We start from the raw sequence: 23228 nt of genomic DNA, 5'->3' as shown, positions 1-23228 counted from the left end.
CTTGAGAGAATCCACTCTCCTATAGCCAATAGTCATCCTGTTTGCGAGATAATTGATCAAACACTAATAAATTGTTTTGCTTCAACCTCCATGGTCCATGTCATGTTCTCAGATAAGGAAATTATACTGCTGACTTCCTATAAATTGGTTCCTGATTCAAACAATGATTTTTCTTGTTGGTATAGAAACGGGCCTAAGCCCAAGGAAGAAACTAAGCATCAAGGGAGATATTGCGGGACATAGATAGTAGAAACCCCTATACAATCAGCCCAAATCAGAAGGACAAGTTCCAATTCTGTTAACCGTTGGGGTGCTTGAACAAGTTAAGGCTTATTCAACAAAAAAGAAGAAGCTAAGGCTTGAGACTCACGTTCAACAATCATCTTCTGGGTTATAACTGATAAGTTCGAACCTTTAATTACCTCAAAAAAAAAAAAAATATCATCTTCATAACTTCAGAATTCTATGCCATTTGCAACATAATGAAAACACCCCCAAAGAGTTTTGCAACCCAAAATAATCACACTTATGAGAAGACGAAACCCTAGACCATGGCCTTAACCATATGTGTTGTTGTATTTTTGGGTTTAAATCATATGAAAAAGAAGTTTGATCTGAAAAGGTGTGTCTTTTTGTCGTCAAACGGATGTGTCTTTTTATGTCGAAATGATGTTTCTTTTCGTATTGAATGGATGTGTCTTTTCATGTCAAACAAATATATCTTTTCGTATCTAACATATGTGTCTTTTCGTGTCGAACAGATGCGTTGTTTAGTCGATGAAAAATGTATTTTGAATCACGACATTACGTTTTCTATAAATATATAGAGTCAGAATTTTAGTTAAATTTTTTTCTATGCATTGTGCATCCATACCATAGTATTAGAGAGTGTGATTTCCTCGGACATTCAGTTGTGTTCGTTAGGGCTCATGATTGATAGTGTCATTATTCTTGAGACACAATCCGTTCTATCTTGGGATTATCAAACCTTCGGCATCAAAGGGAACAAATTGTCTTAAGAAAACAATATATGTTAGGCTTAGATTTATCTACATATTCACATCTCTTTTATATATAATGTGAGTTCGCTCCTTATTTTTTATTGCAGTTTAATTATAGATTTAATTATAATATTTTCGTTGCACGGATTCAAACCTCTGGGTGATTACCCACTATCTTCCACAACATGTATCAGTACCCCACAGTTGCCGTTGGTAGAGATACTAACGATAAGACTATATATGATTACTCTTATTGGCAACATATTAAGATTATTGCCATTAACTAATTAAACAAATTAAACAACATACGGCCATTAACTACTGAACCCACAAGAAGAGATTGGACATTGACTAATCTCCATTGTGTATGTCACTCTGAGAAGAAAACCATTCTTAAATCCTCTCCTAATAAATAATAAGCTTGAGAGGCATTAACGTTAGTAAATCCTCAACGTAAATCGGTTATCATCATACAACAAAAAATTGATACCACACTACAATATAAAAAAAAATTTGGAGAGCGGCACCACCGCAAACAAAAAGCAGACCTACGTGTCTATCACCCACATATAACCATGAGCTGGCTGCACAAGAATCAGTAATTTATTTAAATTAAACTTGAATGAGCAAAAACACCATAGTCAACAATAAAACAGCCTTTCATCCTCCACTATGGTGTAAGTGGCCATCTTGGGTGGGTGTTGTGTTGGCACTTGTCCTGAACCATGTGATGTACGTACAAGATGTTTCAGCTATGTCAACCACAACATTTTGTCTATCAAAATCCAATAACGCCACGCCAACATCCCCACTTTCCACCCTGAAAGATAAAAAATAATAAATAATATATCCAGCAGCTACAAGTACTCGAAAACCCTTGAACGCTTCTTCAAAGTAAGTAACCAGGGCATTGTAGCGACATATATTGCACTACCCTCCACTGTTTGTTCTTCTAAACTGTATAGCTCCTTTACCTTTACTTTGTCACTTGAAACCACAATACACATAATGGCTGCATCTTGGTCATGTTGTCTATTTGCACTTCTTCTTTTTATGTCAGCTATTGTATCTGAAAGTAGAGTGGCAAGGAAGGACTTGGGTCTGGACCTTGGTGGGTTGGGGCTTGGACTTGGAGCAGGAGTAGGCCTTGGCATAGGAGGTGGTAGTGGCTCTGGAGCTGGAGCTGGTTCTGGGTCTGGTTCTGGTTCTAGTTCTAGCTCTTCTTCAAGTTCATCATCTTCATCTTCAAGTTCTGGGTCCGGAGCAGGCTCTGAAGCATGTTCATATGCTGGCTCTCGGGCTAGACCAGGATCAGGCAGAAGTCAAGGAAGCGGCGGTGGCCGTGGTGGCGGCTATGGTGGAGGTGGAGGTGGTGGCTCAGGCTCCGGGCAGGGCTATGGTCATGGTGAGGGTTACGGTCAAGGTGGTGGTAATTAAGGACGTGCAGGAATATATACTATGGTTTACTCAAATAAAAGAAAATCGTAGACTGTTTTGTGTAATAAATAAGTAGTAAAATGGTCTTTACCAAAACAATAAACATGTAAGATGGTGAACTCCATCCTTTGTGTTTTAGTGAAGAAGAATCAGTTATGTTTCAGTGTGAACCAATTTACAGTTATTTCTTGAGTCAAAAGAATTATAGTACTGTTGTGGTTGTTGGTTAAATTCAGATAAAAATGTTAAGAGCCTTAAGAGACATCTTCCCAAATCGATTCCCACCAAGAATCCTTTGTCTTTTTTAGCTTACTTTCATTTTACCCCCGACAAAGTTTTGTACTTTCATTTAACTAATTTCTGATAGAAAAAAAAAAGTATAATGTTGTAGAAAAATGTTTAGGTAATGTTATAGAGATAGAGACGGTAGAACTCACATTTGTTTTCAAAAACCAAAAAAATAAACAAGTGTACGTCTCACCATCTCTATCTCTATAACATTACTTAAACACTTTCCTACAACGTTATACTTCTATTTTCCTTCCTCATAAACATATAATATTATGTTACTCTTGACTTGAAAGTTAAATACACCCTGAACCACCATATTTTGGACGACGTATTCTCAAAACTGTGGATGAATGGAGATTGACTTCCTATATCTGTCCACTGTCTACTCAAACCAATAGTCCGGTTTCCTCTTGAGCAGGTATTCCGTGGTACAGGAGCAGGTGGATCTTGTGTTATATAGGGGGGCAAAATGAAAACTTTGATAAAAAAGCAGAGATAAAATGGGAGTTGTTTGTGAGAGGGTTCATGGCTTTTTAATTTCATTCCGGGCCATGTTAGAAAATTCTCTATTATTGTGATCTCCTCCTGTTAGTCAAGACTATAATCATTTATATGTTTTTGCTCATATTCTCTCTTTTTAAGAATATTATTTGCTTATATTCTTGTAATTTTATTTCCTCACTTTTTTTTTATCAAAAAGATTAAATATTGAAAATTTAAGTACAAGTGATAAAATTAGATATTAGTGAAGAATGAACTAAATAAAAGCTATATAATTGAAAAGACCTATAGACCGGCTTTTTTACCCTTATAACCTTTAATTAATAATTAATTACCAATTTGACCTTCATTTGAAACTAATTCGAAAATTTAACCCCTTCAGAAAACATAACACCAATCTGCCCCTGTTTGACCATTGACCATGAAGCCTACCCGGGTACACCCCTCCCTACCCTGGTATTTTTTGAAATTTTTTATCTACCCGGGTAGAGAGAGGTGTACCCGGGTAGAGTTCTTGAATCTGGAAAAATGGTTGAATTAGTTACCCGGGTAAGAAGGGTTGTACCCGGGTAAACATCCAGAGTAGCGTTTTTATATAACCGAGATGCTAAAAAGTTTCTTTTTCCAATTCATATTCTCCTCAGATTTATATTTCTATCAGGTTAATGAAAACGCAAAAAATTAAAATTAATACAACATTACCATGTAATTGTATCCCCTAGTTTCTCTAATCTTCCTCAACATCATTTGGATTCAGCTTCCAGTATAAGAGTCCCAATTCTGCAAAACTCACCATTTTTCTGCAACGTCACAACTAAGTAAAACTATAGATAGATAGATAGAGATAGAGTAATGATCTGCTAATTGGTTGATGGAAACAAATTCATTAGGGCTGCCATGACGAGGAAGCCTTGGATCTTCGTTGCTATCGTCCATGAACTATGCCTGTCACAGTTTTTTTCATTTATATAAAAACGCTACTCTGGATGTTTACCCGGGTACAACCCTTCTTACCCGGGTAACTAATTCAACCATTTTTCCAGATTCAAGAACTCTACCCGGGTACACCCCTCTCTACCCGGGTAGATAAAAAATTTCAAAAAATACCAGGGTAGGGAGGAGTGTACCCGGGTAGGCTTCATGGTCAACGGTCAGGGGCAGATTGGTGTTATGTTTTCTGAAGGGGTTAAATTTTCGAATTAGTTTCAAATGAAGGTCAAATTGATAATTAATTATTAATTAAAGGTTATAAGGGTAAAAAAGCCCCTATAGACCTGTATAAGTTTTGAGTCAAAATGTGAAAATCCACTATTATGATTTGGGGCTTAATTAACATATTAACGAATCTCTCTCCTCCTTTAGTCATCCTTAGCTGGTGTTTGAGTTTGTACCTTATAACCCATATTTGGAAAATTTCTACTGTACATCGGACGTGCCCAAATGGATACATCTTTTTACAAAAAAGAGAAAGTTTTCTTCTCAATCAGTCTATATCTTTTTAAGTATTTTTCATTAAATCCCAAATTTTTACTATTTTTTAACAGATGTATAGTGCACCAAAAAAGTGCTCCCATATTTGATTTCATATTTATATTTGAGGAGGAGAATGGTGGGATTTCATTTGTGGCTTATAAAGTCTATACCATATAAATGAAAAGAGATATACAGGGACTAATTGTCTTAAGATTTTCGGTCAAAATGTGATATCAAAATTTACAAGTGTGATTTATTGCTTAACTCGTTGATGGGGTCTCCCCTATTTTGCTTGCCTTAACTCTAACAGGAAAGGCCAAAAGAAAGATAAACGTTAAAAGAGTCGTCATGCTGGTTAATTAAGGATCCCCAAAGAGAATCAATTATAACCCTTGCCCTACCAGGTTGGGGCACAATTTGCCCTTTAATCCAAAAAAACTACATGGTAGTCCCTTTAGCATCATCCAAGTGAATATTCTGATTCATTATTTGGTCAGATGATGATACATTTACATATATAGTACACGGAATGATAATACAAATTACAGTACAAGAAAAAAAAAAAAAAAAGGGTTTGCTATAACACAGACACAACACCAAAACTTGCTTCTTTGGTTCTTCTTATCCATGAGTTTGCGGTGAGAATGAAAAGATATGTGCCTAGAAGGAGAATCTACTTTTTCACTTACTAACTCGAAGACAAAAGGTGCATATATTACTGAATTTACTAATTATATACATAGCCTATATATATGATGCTTTAAGTTTGTACTCACTATATATAGCAGCAACTAGCTAGTATATATATATACTGGTCTGATTTGTTTGTCAATAAGAAAAGGTTTCCTATAAGAAAGACACTACACCAGAAACTCGCTTATGATCGGTTCTTCTTGTCCATGAGTTCGCGATGAGAATGATCAAACCCATGTACGTGGAAGGAAATTCTATTTTTTCCACTTTCTATTCTGAAAAAAAAAAAAATGTTGTTGCTGCATATATTATGGAATGTACTAATTAAACACATAGCACCCACACACACAAGCATTTGCCAAAGACAGTTAAGGTAAAGCTAGGTAACTTCTTGTTTACCAAAAAAAAAAAAGCTAGGTAACTTCTCTAGAATGATCTCATATCCTTCACAGTTCACACCTTAACATGTACATTGTAATTGATCAGTGGCTTGCAATTAGGAAAACATATCCTTTAGTTTCTCTTAGTTTGGATTACGTGCCAATCATGAACGTACCCACTATACATTGTAATTGAGTGAGTGGGATATGATATTGGTGGCCTCAACCAAATAAATAACAATTGATGTATATCCAATTGCAGCCATAAGTTTCCACTTAGAAAAATTAGTATTGTGATCCACAAAATTATATATGATAAGGTTTCGCCTTCTGAATAAGAGTTGATTCAACTGTCACGATTGAATAACTTTTTTAAAAAAATGATTGATTTCTACTAATTACAATCTTTTATTAAATAAATTATCTATAAGAGCCAACATTTTGAAATGGAGCAACTATTCTTCTCAACATTTTAAAAAAGAAAGGGTTTTGTGTCTAGGACAAAGCCACGACACCCCCACTTCCCATAGAGTCCCAATACGCACGCCTCCAGCTTTTACACAGGCTTGCACAACCGCACTAGCTATTATCAACTATAAATAGCATGCATATCTGAACATAACTCCTTACAAAAATTTCTAACCATTATAGCTTATACAATAACTACTAAGTTTCAGACCCTTGTGTTCCGTTGGTTGTAACCTTTTCAATGGCTGGTTTGAGGGCTTTAGCTCTTGTTGCTTTGCTTGTTGCAATTAATGCTATAGAGTGTGAAAGTAGAGTGGCAAGAAAGGACCTGGGATTGGACCTGGGTGGGGTGGGAGTTGGGGTGGGTGCTGGGGTAGGAATTGGACTTGGTGGTGGTGGTGGTGGTGGTGCAGGCTCGGGTGCAGGTGCAGGCTCTGGGTCTGGGTCTGGGTCTGGTTCAAGTTCAAGTTCTGGTTCTGGTTCTTCATCTAGGTCAGGGTCAGGGTCAGGCTCTTCTGGAGCTGGTTCTGAAGCTGGTTCCTATGCAGGATCTCATGCTGGGTCTGGGGCTGGGTCAGGCTCTTCTGGAGCAGGTTCTGAAGCCGGTTCCTATGCAGGATCTCGTGCTGGGTCTGGGGCTGGGTCAGGCTCTTCAAGAGCGGGTTCTGAAGCAGGTTCATATGCAGGGTCTCATGCTGGGTCAGGATCGCATGAGTAAAATCATGCATATAAGTTAATTATGTAATACAGATCGTACGTGTGGAGAAAAGAATGTGTGTCATCATCATTAGTTCATAAGACATAATATTGTAGTTCGCAAATAAATAAGTTGATGTCTCCTTATGCATGTGTTCATCATGCATGGTTTTTCCCTTTTGTTTATTACATGGAATCGTACGTACGTCGATTCATGGTTCTCCTTCTCCCTACTATGTTTTAATATGCAAAATCCTTGTAGTGTTGGGTGCTTAAAACTTGACAACATGACTGTTGCTTTATTACTGGTTTATCCAGCAACAGTTCTCTATAATATTAATTAATAAGTATTAATTTTATTGGACTTGGTAAAGAAGAATCATTAAAGCTATATGCCAAATTATGTCAAGTTTCAGCAACATGCTACAATTATATATATTAATTATACAATATATAAGAATCAGTTTTATTTGAGTTGTTTGAAAGGTAATATTGTGTCTATTAATAATAATAAGTTGTATATAATTAAAAATTCAATATTTTGAATTTATTTTGTAGTTGTACCATACGAGCCGAATATAACCCAGCCTAGTGAGTAGTGACACCTTCTAAGCCCAATAATGCTCGGCCTAACGTAATCGTAAATATCACTTATTAATATCATTGGATACTAGATACGTATCGTATGTATAATACGATATGATTCACTAACACAGTGATATATATCGAATGGGAGTGTCGAAAAGGGATTGTATAATAAGACAATATAATATCATATTATGTATCATACGATACGGAAATCAAATTTTATAATTTTTAATATTAAAAAAATAAAGATTTGATTTGTGATTTAAATTTAAAAAAATCTAAAAAAATTATTGTGAATAAGTAAATAAAAACAAAAATTTGATTTGTGATTTAAATTTAAAAATCAATCTAAAAAAGAGAAAGAAATGTATCTTTGCTCGTTTTTAGTCAAATACCTTATCTAATTTATTTACATATGTAATTATATGTTTTTTTATGTATATTTTTCTTTTTTAGAATCTTGAAATCTTAAAGCCGGCAAGAATGCTCGTATAAGTAAAGGCACCATCATACTATAATAAATTAATTTCAAGAGGCTTGATAAACAAAATGATATTACCAACAAGAATGATAAGGAAAAAAGACATCAGATTGTTGAACAAGAAATGAGAGATGAGTCAAATGAGTATACTAATGAAGAGGATGAAGATTAGTTATCTCATTGAAATAGATGCTAATATTGATAGTAGTGAACTAGTGATAACATTAATCTTGATAATTGATGAGAGTACATAGGAGAATAACTGACTTTAGTTACTTATGTATTTTGTTGATTAGATACTTTTTGGAATTTGAATTTATATGATATTAATTGTTATGGACTCGTACGTGAAATTAACCCACTTAATATAAGGCCCAATAAGAAGCAATCCAAATACAAATCTCATATAATCAAATGAGAATATATATCAAAGATATTAATCTTAATACGACAACATTAAGCTGCTAGAAGAGGCACAGGAGGTCCAGAATTCAATACTCACATATGGTAGTTAAAATCCCGATTTAAATATGCGCTTTTACGATTTTCAGATCTTTTTTAATTAAAACGATTTCATCAAAATTTCAAACGCTTTTACGTTTTTACGATTTTTTACGATATTTTTTACATTAAGATTTTACGTTTTACGATTTTTTATCCTCCTTCCGATTTTAAGTAAAATCTCGATTTTAACTACTATACAGGTAAACTCCTACATGTATGATTATTCTACTATCACTGTGCACACAGCCACACACCACTCCTTTGGCAAAAGTTGTATTTTATTTCTTTGTGCACAGTGATCTCCTAAACTCAATGATATCTAACTCATAGGTACCTTAGAGAGAGCACCTAGATCCAAAAGTAACTCACTAATCTATTGGGCTACACATCTCTATCTTTAAAACAGAACATTAATTATATTATATATTTTTAAATTACTTTTTATTATATTTCTATACCTTACGAGATTTGATATAATTCCTGATACACAAACAAAAAAGTGGGCCAAATAATACACCATATATATTGCGATTGAACATAATAAATAACCATCACTTAGACGATCATATAATTGTGACTGATCCAGTGATATGTCTGAAAAATCTTAATGGACACACGTTCCTCCTAGAATATATATAGTCTAACGCAAAAGATTTCACGCGTATCGATCTGGGTCCATTGCCAGTTTGCCACTAGTTGTTTGAGTGCATTTCAAGACTCCACTAGTTGTTCCGTAATTCATTACCAACTAACTAGCTGTCAGTCACTCCCCTTATATTATTACTAGTAAGGGCGGTGTAACGGTGTTGGGGAGGGATCGGGGAATTGAAGTGATTATCCAGGACCAGCAGATTAACGAAGCATAGGATAATATCACTGAAATATTAACCCAACTTTGAAGGCTCTCTTTAAAATAATTTTCAGTTTTCATAAAAAAGAAAAGTTCATCTATCTATTACTGGTATAGACTATAGGGTCTGATCAAAATTTTAAGTTGAGTTTTTTGGATATAAGTTTGTTGGTGTTATTGCGAACCTATAAAAAAACAAAAATGAAGGGGTGTTTTCGGAAAGGTGCGCTATGCATTTATGCTTCGGCACATTTAATTAAAAAAAAGAGATGCACATAGAGCAAAATTAAAAACAAAAAATATGGCCCGATTCCTTTTTAGATGGTGGGTTGAATGATAGAATGAAACAATTTCACCATTCCTTCTGAAATCATCATTACCCTCTTCTTGGTTGGAAGGTTTAAGAGCCATTTTAAAAATATAAATTTTTTTATGCCTTGATATTAAGAAGGACTTTTTTCAAAACTAAAATTAATTTGTATTTTATGCCGTATATAAAAAAATATTTTAACAAAATATATTATTAAAATATTAAAAATTAAAAAATATTTTTTAATATAAAATTACTAAAAAAAATATATAAAAATAAATAGAGAGCAAATTTGGTTAGGAAGAAAGCGATGGTGGTGGCGGCAGCTGCAGTGGACCAGTGGCGGGGTGGTGGTGGAGGTGAGGTGATGGTGAAAGCGACGACAGTGTTATATATGGTGACAGCGATGACAATTTTATGGTAGCAACGACGGGATGGTGGCGGCAAGGCAACGGCGACGACGACGATAGTGGAAAAAGTGGTTGTGGCAGCAATAGCGACAGCAATAATGATGGTGATGACGAGGGAGATGAGATTGGTTGGAGATGGGTAAATTTAGATTTTGAAAATTAAAATATATTTGATTTTAGACTTATAATTTTTTAAAAGCTAGGATTTTAAGTTAAAAAATTTAGAATTTTAGCTTTCTTTTTTACTCTCTCTTTTTTAAAGTGTAGACATTGAAACACTAGTTTGTAATGAAAAAAATTAAAAAAAAAAACTCATCTAAAAGGAGCTCAAAGATTCTTCTTCCTCTTTGAAGAGATTAAGTTGATATTTCGTTTCATACTTTTATCATTCTAAAATCAACTTAACATTATTGTAGCTGTTAGGTTGAGATCTTTACTATTATTTTTAAGCATTATAAATTTTAAAATTTTCGTCATTCAATTATACTTAAAAATAATTATATTTCATAAGGGATCATATTCATACTACCTTATTTTTCATTGGTAAACCCTATTTTATTTTTTCAAATATATATCTGAAATTAATTTAATTTTTAAAATAGTTTTAATCATAAAATCCTTAAAATCATTTTTTTATCTGCTAATTATGAGAATAAGGGATTAGATTGATGAGAAAACCTATAGTACTCCATGCAAACTTTACTAGAAGCGAGGAGTTTTTGGGATATAAAGGGAATTATATAAAAAAAAAAAACTATGTGTTAAAGTGAGAAAAAAGTTTACTTTTTAAATATCTCCCACTTGGTAAATACTTCGCTTGTTTCTTCAATCTCAATGCAGTTGTACATCATTCAAACTTTTCTGAAGTCACTGTCTTGGTCAGAAAATTAACACTGTTAACCTTTGTGTCAACCTTCTCCAGCAATACAATATTGTCTTCAATCTTCTCTCTGATGAAATGGTATTGTATACCGATATGCTTGGTCCTCGCATGGAAACCTAGGTTCTTAGCCAAGAAAATTGCGCTCTTACTGTCACACCCAACAGTCCTCTCTCCTTGTGCAAAGTCAAACACTTTGCACAGCCACCGCAACCAAATAACTTCATTGACATCATGTGTCAAGGCCATATACTCAACCTTTGTAGTAGATAAAGCAACTGTGCTCTGCCTCTTATTCGTTCAACTGATAGCTCCACCAAAAGAGGAAACGACATATCAACTTGTAGACCTTCTACCATCAATGTCACCTCTCCAATCAACATCCACAAAGCATCTCAGCTCTAATAATGTTATTCCCTTGATCTTATCACGCCTTCATAGCATCACCCAATGTCAGACGTACCACGGAGATAATGGAACACATGCTTCACTCTCATCCAAAGCTCCTTTCTTGGCTTGGACATATACCTACTCAATAGTCCACTGTTTGAGCAATATCAGGACAAGTACAAATCATGGCATCCATCAGACTTCCAACTGCACTAGCATAAGGAACTGATGTCATCTCTTCTTCTTCTTCAGTCTTAGGACATTGGTCAACCGATAACTTAGAACAAGTAGACATGTGAGTCAACACAGGTTTGCAATCAGTCATCTTGAATTTATCTAGAACATCTTCTACATACTTTCGTTGACTCAACCATAAATCTTCCTTTAGCACGTTCCCTTTTAATTTGGATACCTAATATCACATTTGCAGCACCTAGATCTTTCATTTCAAATTACTTTGCCAGCAGTCCTTTGACAGTTCTGATCGTATTCAAATTGTTTCCAACAAGTACCATGTCATCAACATACAAAGTTAGAATAACCTTTTTCACATAAACGTAATGATCAACACCACAACGGTCAAAGCCAAACTTCACTACATAGGTGTCAAACTTTAGGTACCACATCCTAGGAGACTGCTTCAGGCCATACAAGGATTTATTCAGCTTGCATACTAGGTCTTCTTTACCTCTTACAGCAAATTTCTCTGGTTGCTTCATGGAAATATCCTCCTCTAAATCATCATGAAGGAACGCAGACTTCACATCTAGCTGCTCCACCTCAAGCTCATATGCAACTGCCACAGATAAAAAAAGTCTTACGAAATTCAAATTTGCAACGGGTGAAAACCCCTCACCATAATCAACTCCTTCTGTTTGTGAATATCACTTCGCAACCAAATGAGCCTTGCATTGCTCAATTTTCCCATTGGCACCAACCTTTTTCTTGAACACCCATTTGCAACCATTCGTCTTTCAGTCTACAGGTAGTTTCTCCAAACTCGAAGTTTAATTTTTTTTTCAGAGACTTCGTCTTATCTTTCATAGCTTCCTCCCACCGTTTGGCATCCTTTGAGCTCCTAGCTTGTTTTATAGTGCTCGGATCATCACCTGTAATACTCAAGGCACAACTATCATCACTAGCACATAAGATATAATATTCAGGTGTATACTTCTCATATGGTCTTTTTTTTCTTGTGGACCTCCTCAGCACTGGTGCTTCAACTTCAGCCTCAGTTTCAGAATCTTCATCTTCAACCACGTTATGTTTATCAGCTTCAGAATTTGAACTTTTCACTCCAACCTGTTAGTTTACTGTATCCTCTTTCAAACCCTCATCTAACTCCACAGTCTGTGGCTTTATAGGAGCTTTCGAAAAAATCTCATTCAGCTTAGATTCATTGAACACAACGTTTCTGCTGTATGTTACACTTCGAGTATCATAATTTCATAACTTGTACCCTTTGACGTCATCCATGTACCCAATAACTATACACCTCTTTGATTTACTATCAAACTTGTTTATTTTCTCCTTGGGTACGTGCACATATGCCACACAATCAAACACTCTGACATGATATACATCTGGCCTCTTTTCAAATAGTGCTTCATACAGAGTCTTCTCCTTCAAGGCCGATGTAGGAGATCTGTACTTCAAATAACAAGCAGTAGCCACTGCCTCCGCCCAAAGCTCAGCATCCAAGCCTACACCACTCAGTATACTCTGTGTTTTCTCTATGAGAGACAGGTTCAATCTCTCTGATCTCATTGCTCGCACAGAACTGATCGAACTTTGCTAAACAGAACTCTCCTCCATTATCAGTTCTCAGCACCTTTATTTTCCAGTCAAACTGATTTTTCACCAAAGCCTAGAACTCGCGGAATTTATCGAACACTTCATCCTTGCTATGCAAGAAATATAACCACACACAGCTAAAAAATAATAAATAAAAGAAACATAATACCTTAATTTTCTATTTGATGCAATAGGTGTGGAGTCAAACACATTGCTGTGTATCGGGTCCTGAATCCCCTTAGCTCTTCCTCCTATGGAATCAAAAGATACCCGATTTTGCTAGGGTTATTAAAAAAAAAAACTATTCAACGACATCCTTATTTTGTTACCCAGTTCTACACTAATAATAGCTCTATGATTCGTTTTGATGGAGATTCCACCGTAACAGCATCTAGTGTCGTGGTACCCACATGTACTGATTGAAAACCATGTATTCTTTAGTAATTTTTTTTAATATCTTGTGTTTTCTGATAATGTACATTTCATATTTTAGAGAGAAAAAAATTAATTGTTTTCCTTGATGGTCTGAAGGAGATTCTTAGACCCAGGAAAAACACTATGGGGCGTTTGGTTCAGGAAATTTTTTTAGAATAGTAGGGAAATGAGATAGATAGAGAAATGATTGGAAAGATAGATAAAGTGAGATAAGTAGAAAAATGTAAAAAAAAGTTGTTTGGTGGGAAAAAACTTTACTGGGAAAATTAGGTAACTTTATGAAATCAACAGTGCATTAAAAGCCAGATAACCGGTTTTTCGAAAAATCCTACCTTCAAATTGGGTTTCTAAACAGTGCGGATATCTATGTTTCTCATAAATACAGACAAACTAGATAGATGGGTTTTTGGTGAAAAACGTTGAAACAAACATGGTATTTCTAAAAGCCATACTTGAGAAAGATAGATATCTGCTAAAAAGCTCCCAATCAGACACCACTTATATGAAAAATCAAAGAATCCTTTCCAGTAAATACCTGATTGTATCTTGTGTGTTTGTTTGAGTCTTAACTGACATATATTCCCAAATAACAGAAATTTAGTTGCCTCGTGTATCGTATGTTTGCCGGGGCTTAAATTATTATTATCTTTTTCCTTCTATTTACTATTAAACTTGGCTCAAACCAGCCAAATTGAACCGAAAGTCATTGAACCGGTGATACAATTGTTCTAGTAAGTCAATGGACAAGTCATGTAATAGACCGAGTGAGAATAAATACGACTCCGCCAAATTTTAGCAAAAAACAATGACCCAACTGGTTTTCTTTAAGGGAAATATTACTCTCATTTCACATGAAACATCTTATCTTATTTTCTCTCACTTCGATTTCCGCACTCCACCTTTTTTTCTTCTTCTTCTTATAATAGTGGGATCCACCCATTTTCTCTCTACAACATAAAATAATTATCTTATGTAAAAGGAGATTAATAAAACCTTTTTCTTTAAACCAGTTGAGTTATGCCATTTTTTTAAAACAAAAAGAGAGAGTAAAATGTGGTGTTTGTACACTATTATTGACAATCCAGATCCCTAAATTGCAACACACACGCGCATACACCAACACACACACATATATATATATATATATATGAATTTGAATATTTTTATAAAAATTTGAGTCAACCAATTTAATCAGTAAACAATGATCCATTAAATCGAGTTGATGATCGGATCAAGTTTAATAACATTAAACGAGGTATTAAATGAATTTATAACCTATCAGCACGTATAATTTGAACAACTTATATGCTGGGTTTACCAATGTTAGATATGTATGCTAGTACGGATTTAAAAACGGTGTGCAAATTATGGTATAAAGTAATTTTTTGAAAGGTGTAAACTAATTCATTAGTGTTTCAAAATTTAATAATTGAAATTTTCACCTTATTACTACATATTTATTCTGTTTTATATTATCAAATTGTAAATCTAAATAATAAAATATTACTAAGGCCTTATTGTGTGTATAATAAAAAGGCTTTCAGACTCCAACTCCACATCAAAATAATACTGGCCGCGTTGTCATCTTCTGAAATATTATTTCTCACCTCACGCACAGACACATATATTGCTCACTAAATTTTCAAATGTTAAAGTCTTGTTTCTCAATAACGATAAAGTAAAACAAATTTAATTCTATATAGCCTTATTTATGAAAACCAGATTAAGAGTATAAATATAGTAAGAACTTCTGCTGATATTAAGACCACACGGTGTAAGCCTGTAAGGTGTTGTTTACAAAACTGAAATAAGTTTGTAGCAACGTAAAACATCGAATCCGAGGAGGCAAGGACATTGTCTACCATAAACCAAGGAGGACTGTTTTTAAATTATAACAACTTATATTTTACTTTATCTTATATTTAAGCTTGATCTGACAGTTAATGTCACTAAAAAGGAATGTTTGTTTATCTGATTTGACAGCTAATCATAATCATAATAATTAGTTTTTTGTCAATAGTCATATATGTTCAGAATGAAATCAATTCATCATATTTTTTGTAACAAAAAAGGGGATAAAATTCGCCTTAAAAATAATATTTGTTTTACATTTTAAGCACAATCATTTTTTATTTCCATTTTCGTTGTCCTTTGATTGTATTCGACGTTTGGATGGAAAAAAAATCATGTTAAAACTCAGAATCTTCCAGATTTGAGTCGAACTCGAACTTAAATTAAAATTCCCATTACATATAGTCGTCTCATTTACAATCATATATATATATATATATATATATACCTTGATGAATTAGCAAGCACTAACATCCGAGGTACTGAATCATTTTGTTTTTGTGGAATGATTTAAGCAAAAAAAATTAAAATGCTCCCCTAAAATTTTAATTTTGAATTTAGCTTGCCCAAAAAGATTAATGGACATATTTAATTCGAGAGATCTCGATTTTTGTTATATTTTGAATTTCTTTAACGGTAGAAGAACCACCACGGAAGGTTCCAAGGTACACATCACCTAATCACCAAGAGAACATGTTCCCATGATCCGCCAGCTAACACAAAACCATCAACCTCACCGCCTTTTGGATATGCTGGCAATTGGCATATGGCGGATGGAGGAAATAGTCAAAAGTTAAAGAAAAGCATATTTTATATAAATATACTGGATAAACTTAAATTTATAAATTTTTTATTTACAAATTACATTGTGGATTATGAATAGTACATAATATTTAAGTATGTACTATTCGTAATATATAATGTAGTTTATAAGATGGATAGTACTATACCCATATTATATACTACAGATAGTATGTAATATTTGAATATGTATTATTAGTAGTATATTGTTTAATAAAAATTTATAAACAAAAAGTAATATAATTTGTAAATAAAAAATCTGTAAATATAACACTCATATATATATATATATATATATATATATATAAAAATATTTTTTTAGTATATTCTCTGTTGTTAAATCATTCATACAAGTTTCACTAAGTTGAAAGTGCTTTTATATTATTTAGTTAAACTTGTATGAAGTTTACCAAATAATAAAAAACATGTTAAAAAAAAAAGGTTTGTTATTATGAATTTACTCTTTATATTAAGGCCGATGATTTGTTTGAAATAACATTATGTTCAATTGAGAGGAACGCATTTCTTTATTTTGTTAACGTGATCATGTCTTTGTTGACGGAATTATTTTTTGTTTTTGGTAAGTGTACTGATGGTGTACATAAAATATGTCTCATGGAAGGTGAAATATGTTGATATATAGGATGCTCATAGTGACAATAGTAGAGATCAAAATACTAGTGAAGCTTCCTATGGTGTGCATAAAAAGAGGGATGTGAGAGTGGCTAGGATGGTTCTCCATGGTCACAGCCGTTCAAACTGAATGGAGGAGAAGAAGCCCCCTCCTCAATGTGAGAGGGGGTATTTAGAGTTGGAACTTGGTCAAACTAGCCAGCCTAGCTTTTTTAGGCTAGACATGCTGAACCCTGCAAGTTATGATGCACGGACACGGACACGGGACACGACACGACACGACACGCTGGCACGTTAATTCTAAAAAATGTCATATTTGAACACATTGAGACACGTTTTGATATTAAATAAAAATTTTAATATATATAATATAATTTATATTTAATACATATAGCAACTCATAATAACTCATACTAATCAAATATTCAAATTTCATAACATAAATATTAAAAAAAACATTATGTAGATTGTAGACAATACATGTAACCTCAAACCTACGTTAAGTGAAATTCCTAACTTAAAGCTGCATATGTTGAATAGATACTATAAATATCGACGAACAGGGCAAAAATTGCTTGGGTAGCCTTATGCATAACTTACAAAGAATAAAGAATAAAGTCCTCTGCCTAAATGCTTCCCAGATGCACCACAAGAGTTACTAGCTGAAAGCTGTTTAGGATAAAAGTTAATAAAAAAAAATACCCAAGCATTAATTCAGTCCACCCCCACTGTTACCACAAATTAAGTAACAACAAAGAGAGTTATGTCGTTCAAAAAAAAAAAACCCAAGCAATAATTATGTCGTTTAATAAAAAATATCAGTTCCAAAACAGAATATACCCCATTATAATATTACCTACTCACAAGAGGAACCATAATATTCAAAATAGAAAGAGAAGATTTCAGGGTACCAGTCTCAGTTTCTCGGGGTACCTCTTAAAAGCTTCAATTTCAGAGTTTATTGTTCTTTCAAAGAGACTCAAGAAGAAATCAACCTCCACCTGCAGCATCATCACAAATCAAAACTCAGCAAAACCAACAATTAAAACAATAGCGAAGGTAATCTTCAAAGGAAAAGACATGAACGACCTTTTGGGCGAACCAAGTTATCAGTGGAAAAGGCGAAAATGGCGAACAGAAACGATACGTTCCTCTTGTGAGAAAGGAATAAAGGATAGGGTTTTAGTTCCAGAATTTTTAAATTTTATTAAATATTTGTTATTTTTTTAATTTTAATTTTATTTTATTTTTTACAAAAAAATGTAAAACGTGTCCACATATGTTGACCACGTGTCCGATACGGTCAAATTTGCGTGTCCCACTAATCAACGTGTCCCAAAAAGTCTACTGCGTGTCGGACGCGTGTCCTAACATGTCTGTGTCGGACACGTGTCAGACACGCATTTTTTTTTCCAAAATTGCGTGTGCGTGTCTCAGAGCCTGCAAGTGTGCAGGGACAACCACGTGCCTTGGAAAGAAGGAGAGTCCTAAGTATTAATATTGAGTTTTTAAGATTGGACCCAGTAGTGAACCTATGCATGTGGACTATCCAGAAGAGTAACCATGAAATTAGATTTTTTACTGTGGTTGATGACAAACAAATAAATTGATATGATTTTATTGTTACCTATATAATTTTTGGGAAAAACTAATACTATGTAACATGATATAAAAAAATTTACCTGCTGACCCATTGGTTTCTGCACCAACATTTTTTATTTTTTGTTTTTATTACATGTATGGGACCCACATGCATTTTTGTTTGAGTAGGAAAAATTGTTTAAATCATGTTACGTTATGGTAGCTTTATCCATAATTTTTTTAGTATAGTACGGCAAAATCAGTTTAGAATGTTCACTTTTTTAAGATAAAAAATATAACTAACCTTATATTCATAGTTATTAAAAATATGCAGTAATTAAACTCCGAGAGATGACACCATTAGTAAGCGGGTTTTGCATAAGGAACAACTTTACGCTATAAAAAGGATCAGTCTTATTTAAATGAACGAGAACATCATAAGAAACAAAATAAATAAATATAAAAGAAGTAATTAAATTTTATATTTATCCATGATAAAAAATAATATTTAAATTCATTTAAAAAATTAAATCTTATGATTGAAAACTCATGAAAAATAAATTTTATTTTATTTTTTATTTTATTAAATAAGATATTTAATAAGGGTGATATACTGAAATGATAAAACTGTATATATTATATTGAAAATCAAATTAATTCATATCAAATTATACAAAATTTAATAAAATTTACAAAATAAAAGCAGTGAAATGTATAAAAAATTTAAACCTGAGTCATTTCCTATTTTTTCACATTCTAAGATTCGATCCACCAATCAAATCAAATTTTATTTTTTTTTAACTTTTCCAAATACACTATAAGTGCTGAAATTACCGTTTAGAGATTGAAAGAGGGTAAAAAGACAAGGCTGAAACTTTACCAAAAATAAAATAAAACATAAGGCTGAAGAAAAGTGGCAGAACAAAACAGCCACGCAGACTACGCGGGATGTACCCTCTTATTCTAATTTTAGTTGTTTATTTTCCTAGTAAAATATTTTCATTTTAAATGACATAATTTTATATTATTTTAAATAAAATAATGTTATTTTGATGTATATTTAATAATTTTTATATTTTTCTTTCTTCATAAAATTAGAAAGAGAAAGAAAATAGAGGAGAGAGAAACTAGAGGAGGGATAATATAAAAAATTATTAATTATGTACAAAAATGACATCATTTCATCTAGTGTAACACAAAACTATATTATTTAGAGTGACAAATATTTTTTCCTAATATTTTATCTCATTATTATTTTTTTCTGAAATTAAGTTTCATGTTATTTGGCATAATTGACTAACAGAGCGTTACGCAATTATAATTTCTAACGGATTATAAACCAATTAACCCGACATCTGACCGTATTTAACATAATTGTTTGACCAGCAACAAATCGTTTGCTAACTTTGTTTGTTAATATTATTATTATTTATTGAGATGGTGTCCTAAAACAGATGGCATGAAATGATTCCATTGATCGGACAGAGTGTTATTTGACTAATGTTATCATTTGCTTAGGGAGCTAGAGGCGTCTTCGAATTTTTAACTTTCTATAAACAATAGCATTGGGCGCGGGGTACTTTAGGATCAAATTTAGGAAAAATGTTTATCGTTTTAAATGACATAATTTGTGTCATTTTACTCTCATAAAGAGGAGAGATTTATATTTTTTTCTTTTTTGTCAACTTTCTCTCTTTCTTTATCTATCTCTTTCTTTTTCTTAAAATGACACAATTTTACATCTTTAAAATTATACACACTTTTCCCTTCGAATTTTTATTTATAAGTTATACGGGAATCTTTATTTTTTTTAAGGAGAAATGATTTGTTTTAAAGGATGTAATTTATGTCATTTTAGCAAATTGTAACTAAGTACTAAGAGTAATTGTATTTTTTCTCTCTTCAAATATTGTTTGTTGATGTGAAAAGTGTAAAAAATACAATTTTAATATTATAACTAGGGAAAGATTATATTTATAATTTTTTGTTTACAAACTCTTAAAAAGTACACTAATCAAGAGTGTATGATCGGTCATACTTAGTGTAATTTGTAAAAAAAATTGTAAACAGATCTTTTCTCTTATAACTGTGTACTAGACTTAGTACATAGTTATAAATTATTAAAATGAAATAAGTTACATTCTTTAAAATGATGAATTTTTAACTTTTTTTTATCCATTTGATTCTGATATATTACATGTACACATCCACATAATAAGCTATGAACATACATGAAGGGCTATGATTGGGATAAACCCTAACTTAGGAGCAAGAATAAGAAAAGAGTTTCTATTCCTTGTATTTCCAGAAAAAAAAAGAACAAGAAAAGAGAACAAGGAACAATTCTGTTATTTCTTTATTGAATGAATTCCACATCAGTTACAGTTGTGGTTTTATTACAACGACACCAAACTACCAATGGCTTCCCGCCTAAATCAATGCCACGTCATAGTCTGCAATTGCCACGTCAATATTCACGATATAAGTCTATTGTATAGTCTACTGTTATAATGCTATACACTATATAACTACTGATAGTTGCTACCCTTATAATCACTTTTGGATATTCATCACAAAATTCTTAGCCCAAGTTGGAGCTCAACTTCTCCTCTTATATGTAACAGGCTATATGCTTGTACCTTTGTGTCATATGTGTATTTTTGTTAAGTTCAACACTGACACATCGAACCAAATCATCGTAGCTCAATTGGCGTCAGGAAACTGAGCAGGTGGAGATGAGGATATGTATTCGATTCTCCCCAGTATTTATTTGGAAGGAGTTTAAAGTCTTAATCTCGAGACTCACCCTTAATCGGACTAGTCGGGAAGCGATGAAGCAATTGTAATATCTCCAAAAAAATATTGACATATCGATAAGGGATTAACGTAGTTGACTTTTATCGTGGTGGCTGAAGAACTATGAGTGTACTTTTAATTATTAAGTGACTCGTATATTTACTATCAAATTTTTGTGGAGGGTTATACTTACCACCAGGTAAGTTTACCACCTTTACAACCAATCTTATCACCATTAAATTAGAATTAAATCTAACTACTCATAATTACCCCTTATATTCTAATTTTATCTCTCGTATTCCCTTTCTCTCTCGGTTTGGGAACTGCACACCTCTCTCTCCAAATTCCTATCTTCATCGTTATAGCACTTTATCGAAATTGAAGGTGAGTTCCCATTTGTTGCACTGATTCATGGCAAGATGATAGGATTCATGGAAATAACAATTCATAATAAAAAAATGAACTCATAATACCCTCCCACCAGTATCATAAACGAATTCATGAAATCTGTTAAAAAGCACTTTGATCATCTTGGTAATTCGCGAATATATAACAAATTCATTAGAGGGAGAATTATCTCACCAAGCGTACATATATCTCACCAAGACAGTGATTGATATTAGAGAGATAATTATTAATCAGTATTAGAGAATGTATTTGAAACAAAAAATCAAAGTGATGTAACGATGAAGAGAGGTATACAGTTCCCAAGCCTAGAGAGGGGGTGGAAACCTAAAGAGAGAGAGAGAGGGAATGTGAGAGAAAAATTAGGATTATAAGAGATAATTATGAGCCGTTAGATTTAATTCTAATCTAACGATGATGAGATTGGTTGTAAAGGTGATAAACTTACCTGGTGGTAAGTATAACCCTCCCCCAATTTTTTTAGGACAAAATCGATTATTTTCTATACCTTTAACTTAGGGGCCATTTGTAAAGAGATGAATTTTAGATTTCCATAAAACTCATATTGGGAATCCTAATTATCCATGTTTGGTACAAGGATTCTTAAAATTTTCCTAGAAAAATGAGATTCCTGGAAATTAAAATTGTGAATAAGAATCTCATGAAATAATACAACCAGGTGAGTGTTATTCTTGGATTTCACCTGGTGGGAAAATTTTACATAATTTATAAGACATAAATAATCATGCTTTAATATTTTCATGGCTAAAATACCATCTTTTTGTTAAAACCCTAGCCGTAATATTCTGCTTCACAAAATCATGGGTTCTTCTCTTCTCTTTCAGGACACTTTTACTAGGTTCCACTCTACTTTATGCCGCTTCGCTCCGGTGATCCCAACGCCACGATTGTCTGGTTTCGACATTAAATCGATAGCCATGATATCTACTTCACGTTCGCTTCGCTCCGTTGAATTCTCTTCCTCTGTAGACACGGAATTTCTCTTCAGTATTTCTAATGAATGTTGTGAGTTAAATGATAGAAGGTATTTGTCTCTATCCCTGACTCTCTTTCTGAGAACACTTTCGAAAAAACAAGATAATATTGTGTTGTATTTTATAAAGACCTTCCGTAATATGAGAATTAGCATATGACCATATATACAATGAGTGAGGAGCGTTATGAGAACAGTCAAATTCATTTGGAAAATTTGGATTTGATCTCTAATGTTGCGTTTTGACTATTTTGTAGAATATCAACTTTTTTCCAAAGATTCATCAAAAGTCAATTTTGTAAAATCAGTACACAAAAATTATTGATAATCAATCAAACATAGAAACTGAAAAGCTTGAGCCAATATTTTTGTGAATATTTTTGCATATCAAACAAATTTTTTATAATATTCTTGAAAAATTCACTTTCCCAAAATATTTTTAGGAAAAAAAAAGTCTCATATACCAAATACTCTCTAAAAGCAAATTAAAAAAAAACTCCTTCCAAATATTATAAAATATATTTTTCCAGCATGACTCTACACATTCTCCTTCCAAATTTCAAGTAGAATACGTCGCATCTTATT

General features: G+C 33.0%; 2 protein-coding genes across 2 annotated transcripts; both read left to right on the top strand.

The window, feature by feature from the left end:
• Positions 1 to 1819: 1819 nt before the first annotated feature.
• On the top strand, positions 1820 to 2704 carry LOC133293003 (putative glycine-rich cell wall structural protein 1). Its single transcript, XM_061491515.1, has one exon. The coding sequence runs from the start codon at positions 2010 to 2012 to the stop codon at positions 2436 to 2438; it is 429 nt and encodes a 142-aa protein (XP_061347499.1). The 5' UTR covers positions 1820 to 2009; the 3' UTR covers positions 2439 to 2704.
• A 3718-nt stretch (positions 2705 to 6422) lies between these two features.
• LOC133293002 (glycine-rich protein 5-like) lies at positions 6423 to 7269 on the top strand. The gene has a single exon (XM_061491514.1). It carries the CDS (start codon positions 6486 to 6488, stop codon positions 6960 to 6962), a length of 477 nt encoding a protein of 158 aa, XP_061347498.1. The 5' UTR covers positions 6423 to 6485; the 3' UTR covers positions 6963 to 7269.
• Positions 7270 to 23228: the final 15959 nt, after the last annotated feature.

Source organism: Gastrolobium bilobum, unplaced genomic scaffold (assembly GCF_033153095.1).
Source record: "Gastrolobium bilobum isolate Gb01-03AN ecotype WA unplaced genomic scaffold, APGP_CSIRO_Gbil_v1 utg3588, whole genome shotgun sequence".
NCBI classification, from domain to species: domain Eukaryota; kingdom Viridiplantae; phylum Streptophyta; class Magnoliopsida; order Fabales; family Fabaceae; genus Gastrolobium; species Gastrolobium bilobum.
Note: the sequence above shows the minus strand (reverse complement) of the source record. Positions and strands in the feature narration are given on the sequence as shown.

Excerpts from the sequence above, each read along its gene's own strand:
- LOC133293002 (XM_061491514.1), top strand. The coding sequence starts at position 6,486 with ATGGCTGGTTTGAGGGCTTTAGCTCTTGTTGCTTTGCTTGTTGCAATT.
- LOC133293003 (XM_061491515.1), top strand. The coding sequence starts at position 2,010 with ATGGCTGCATCTTGGTCATGTTGTCTATTTGCACTTCTTCTTTTTATG.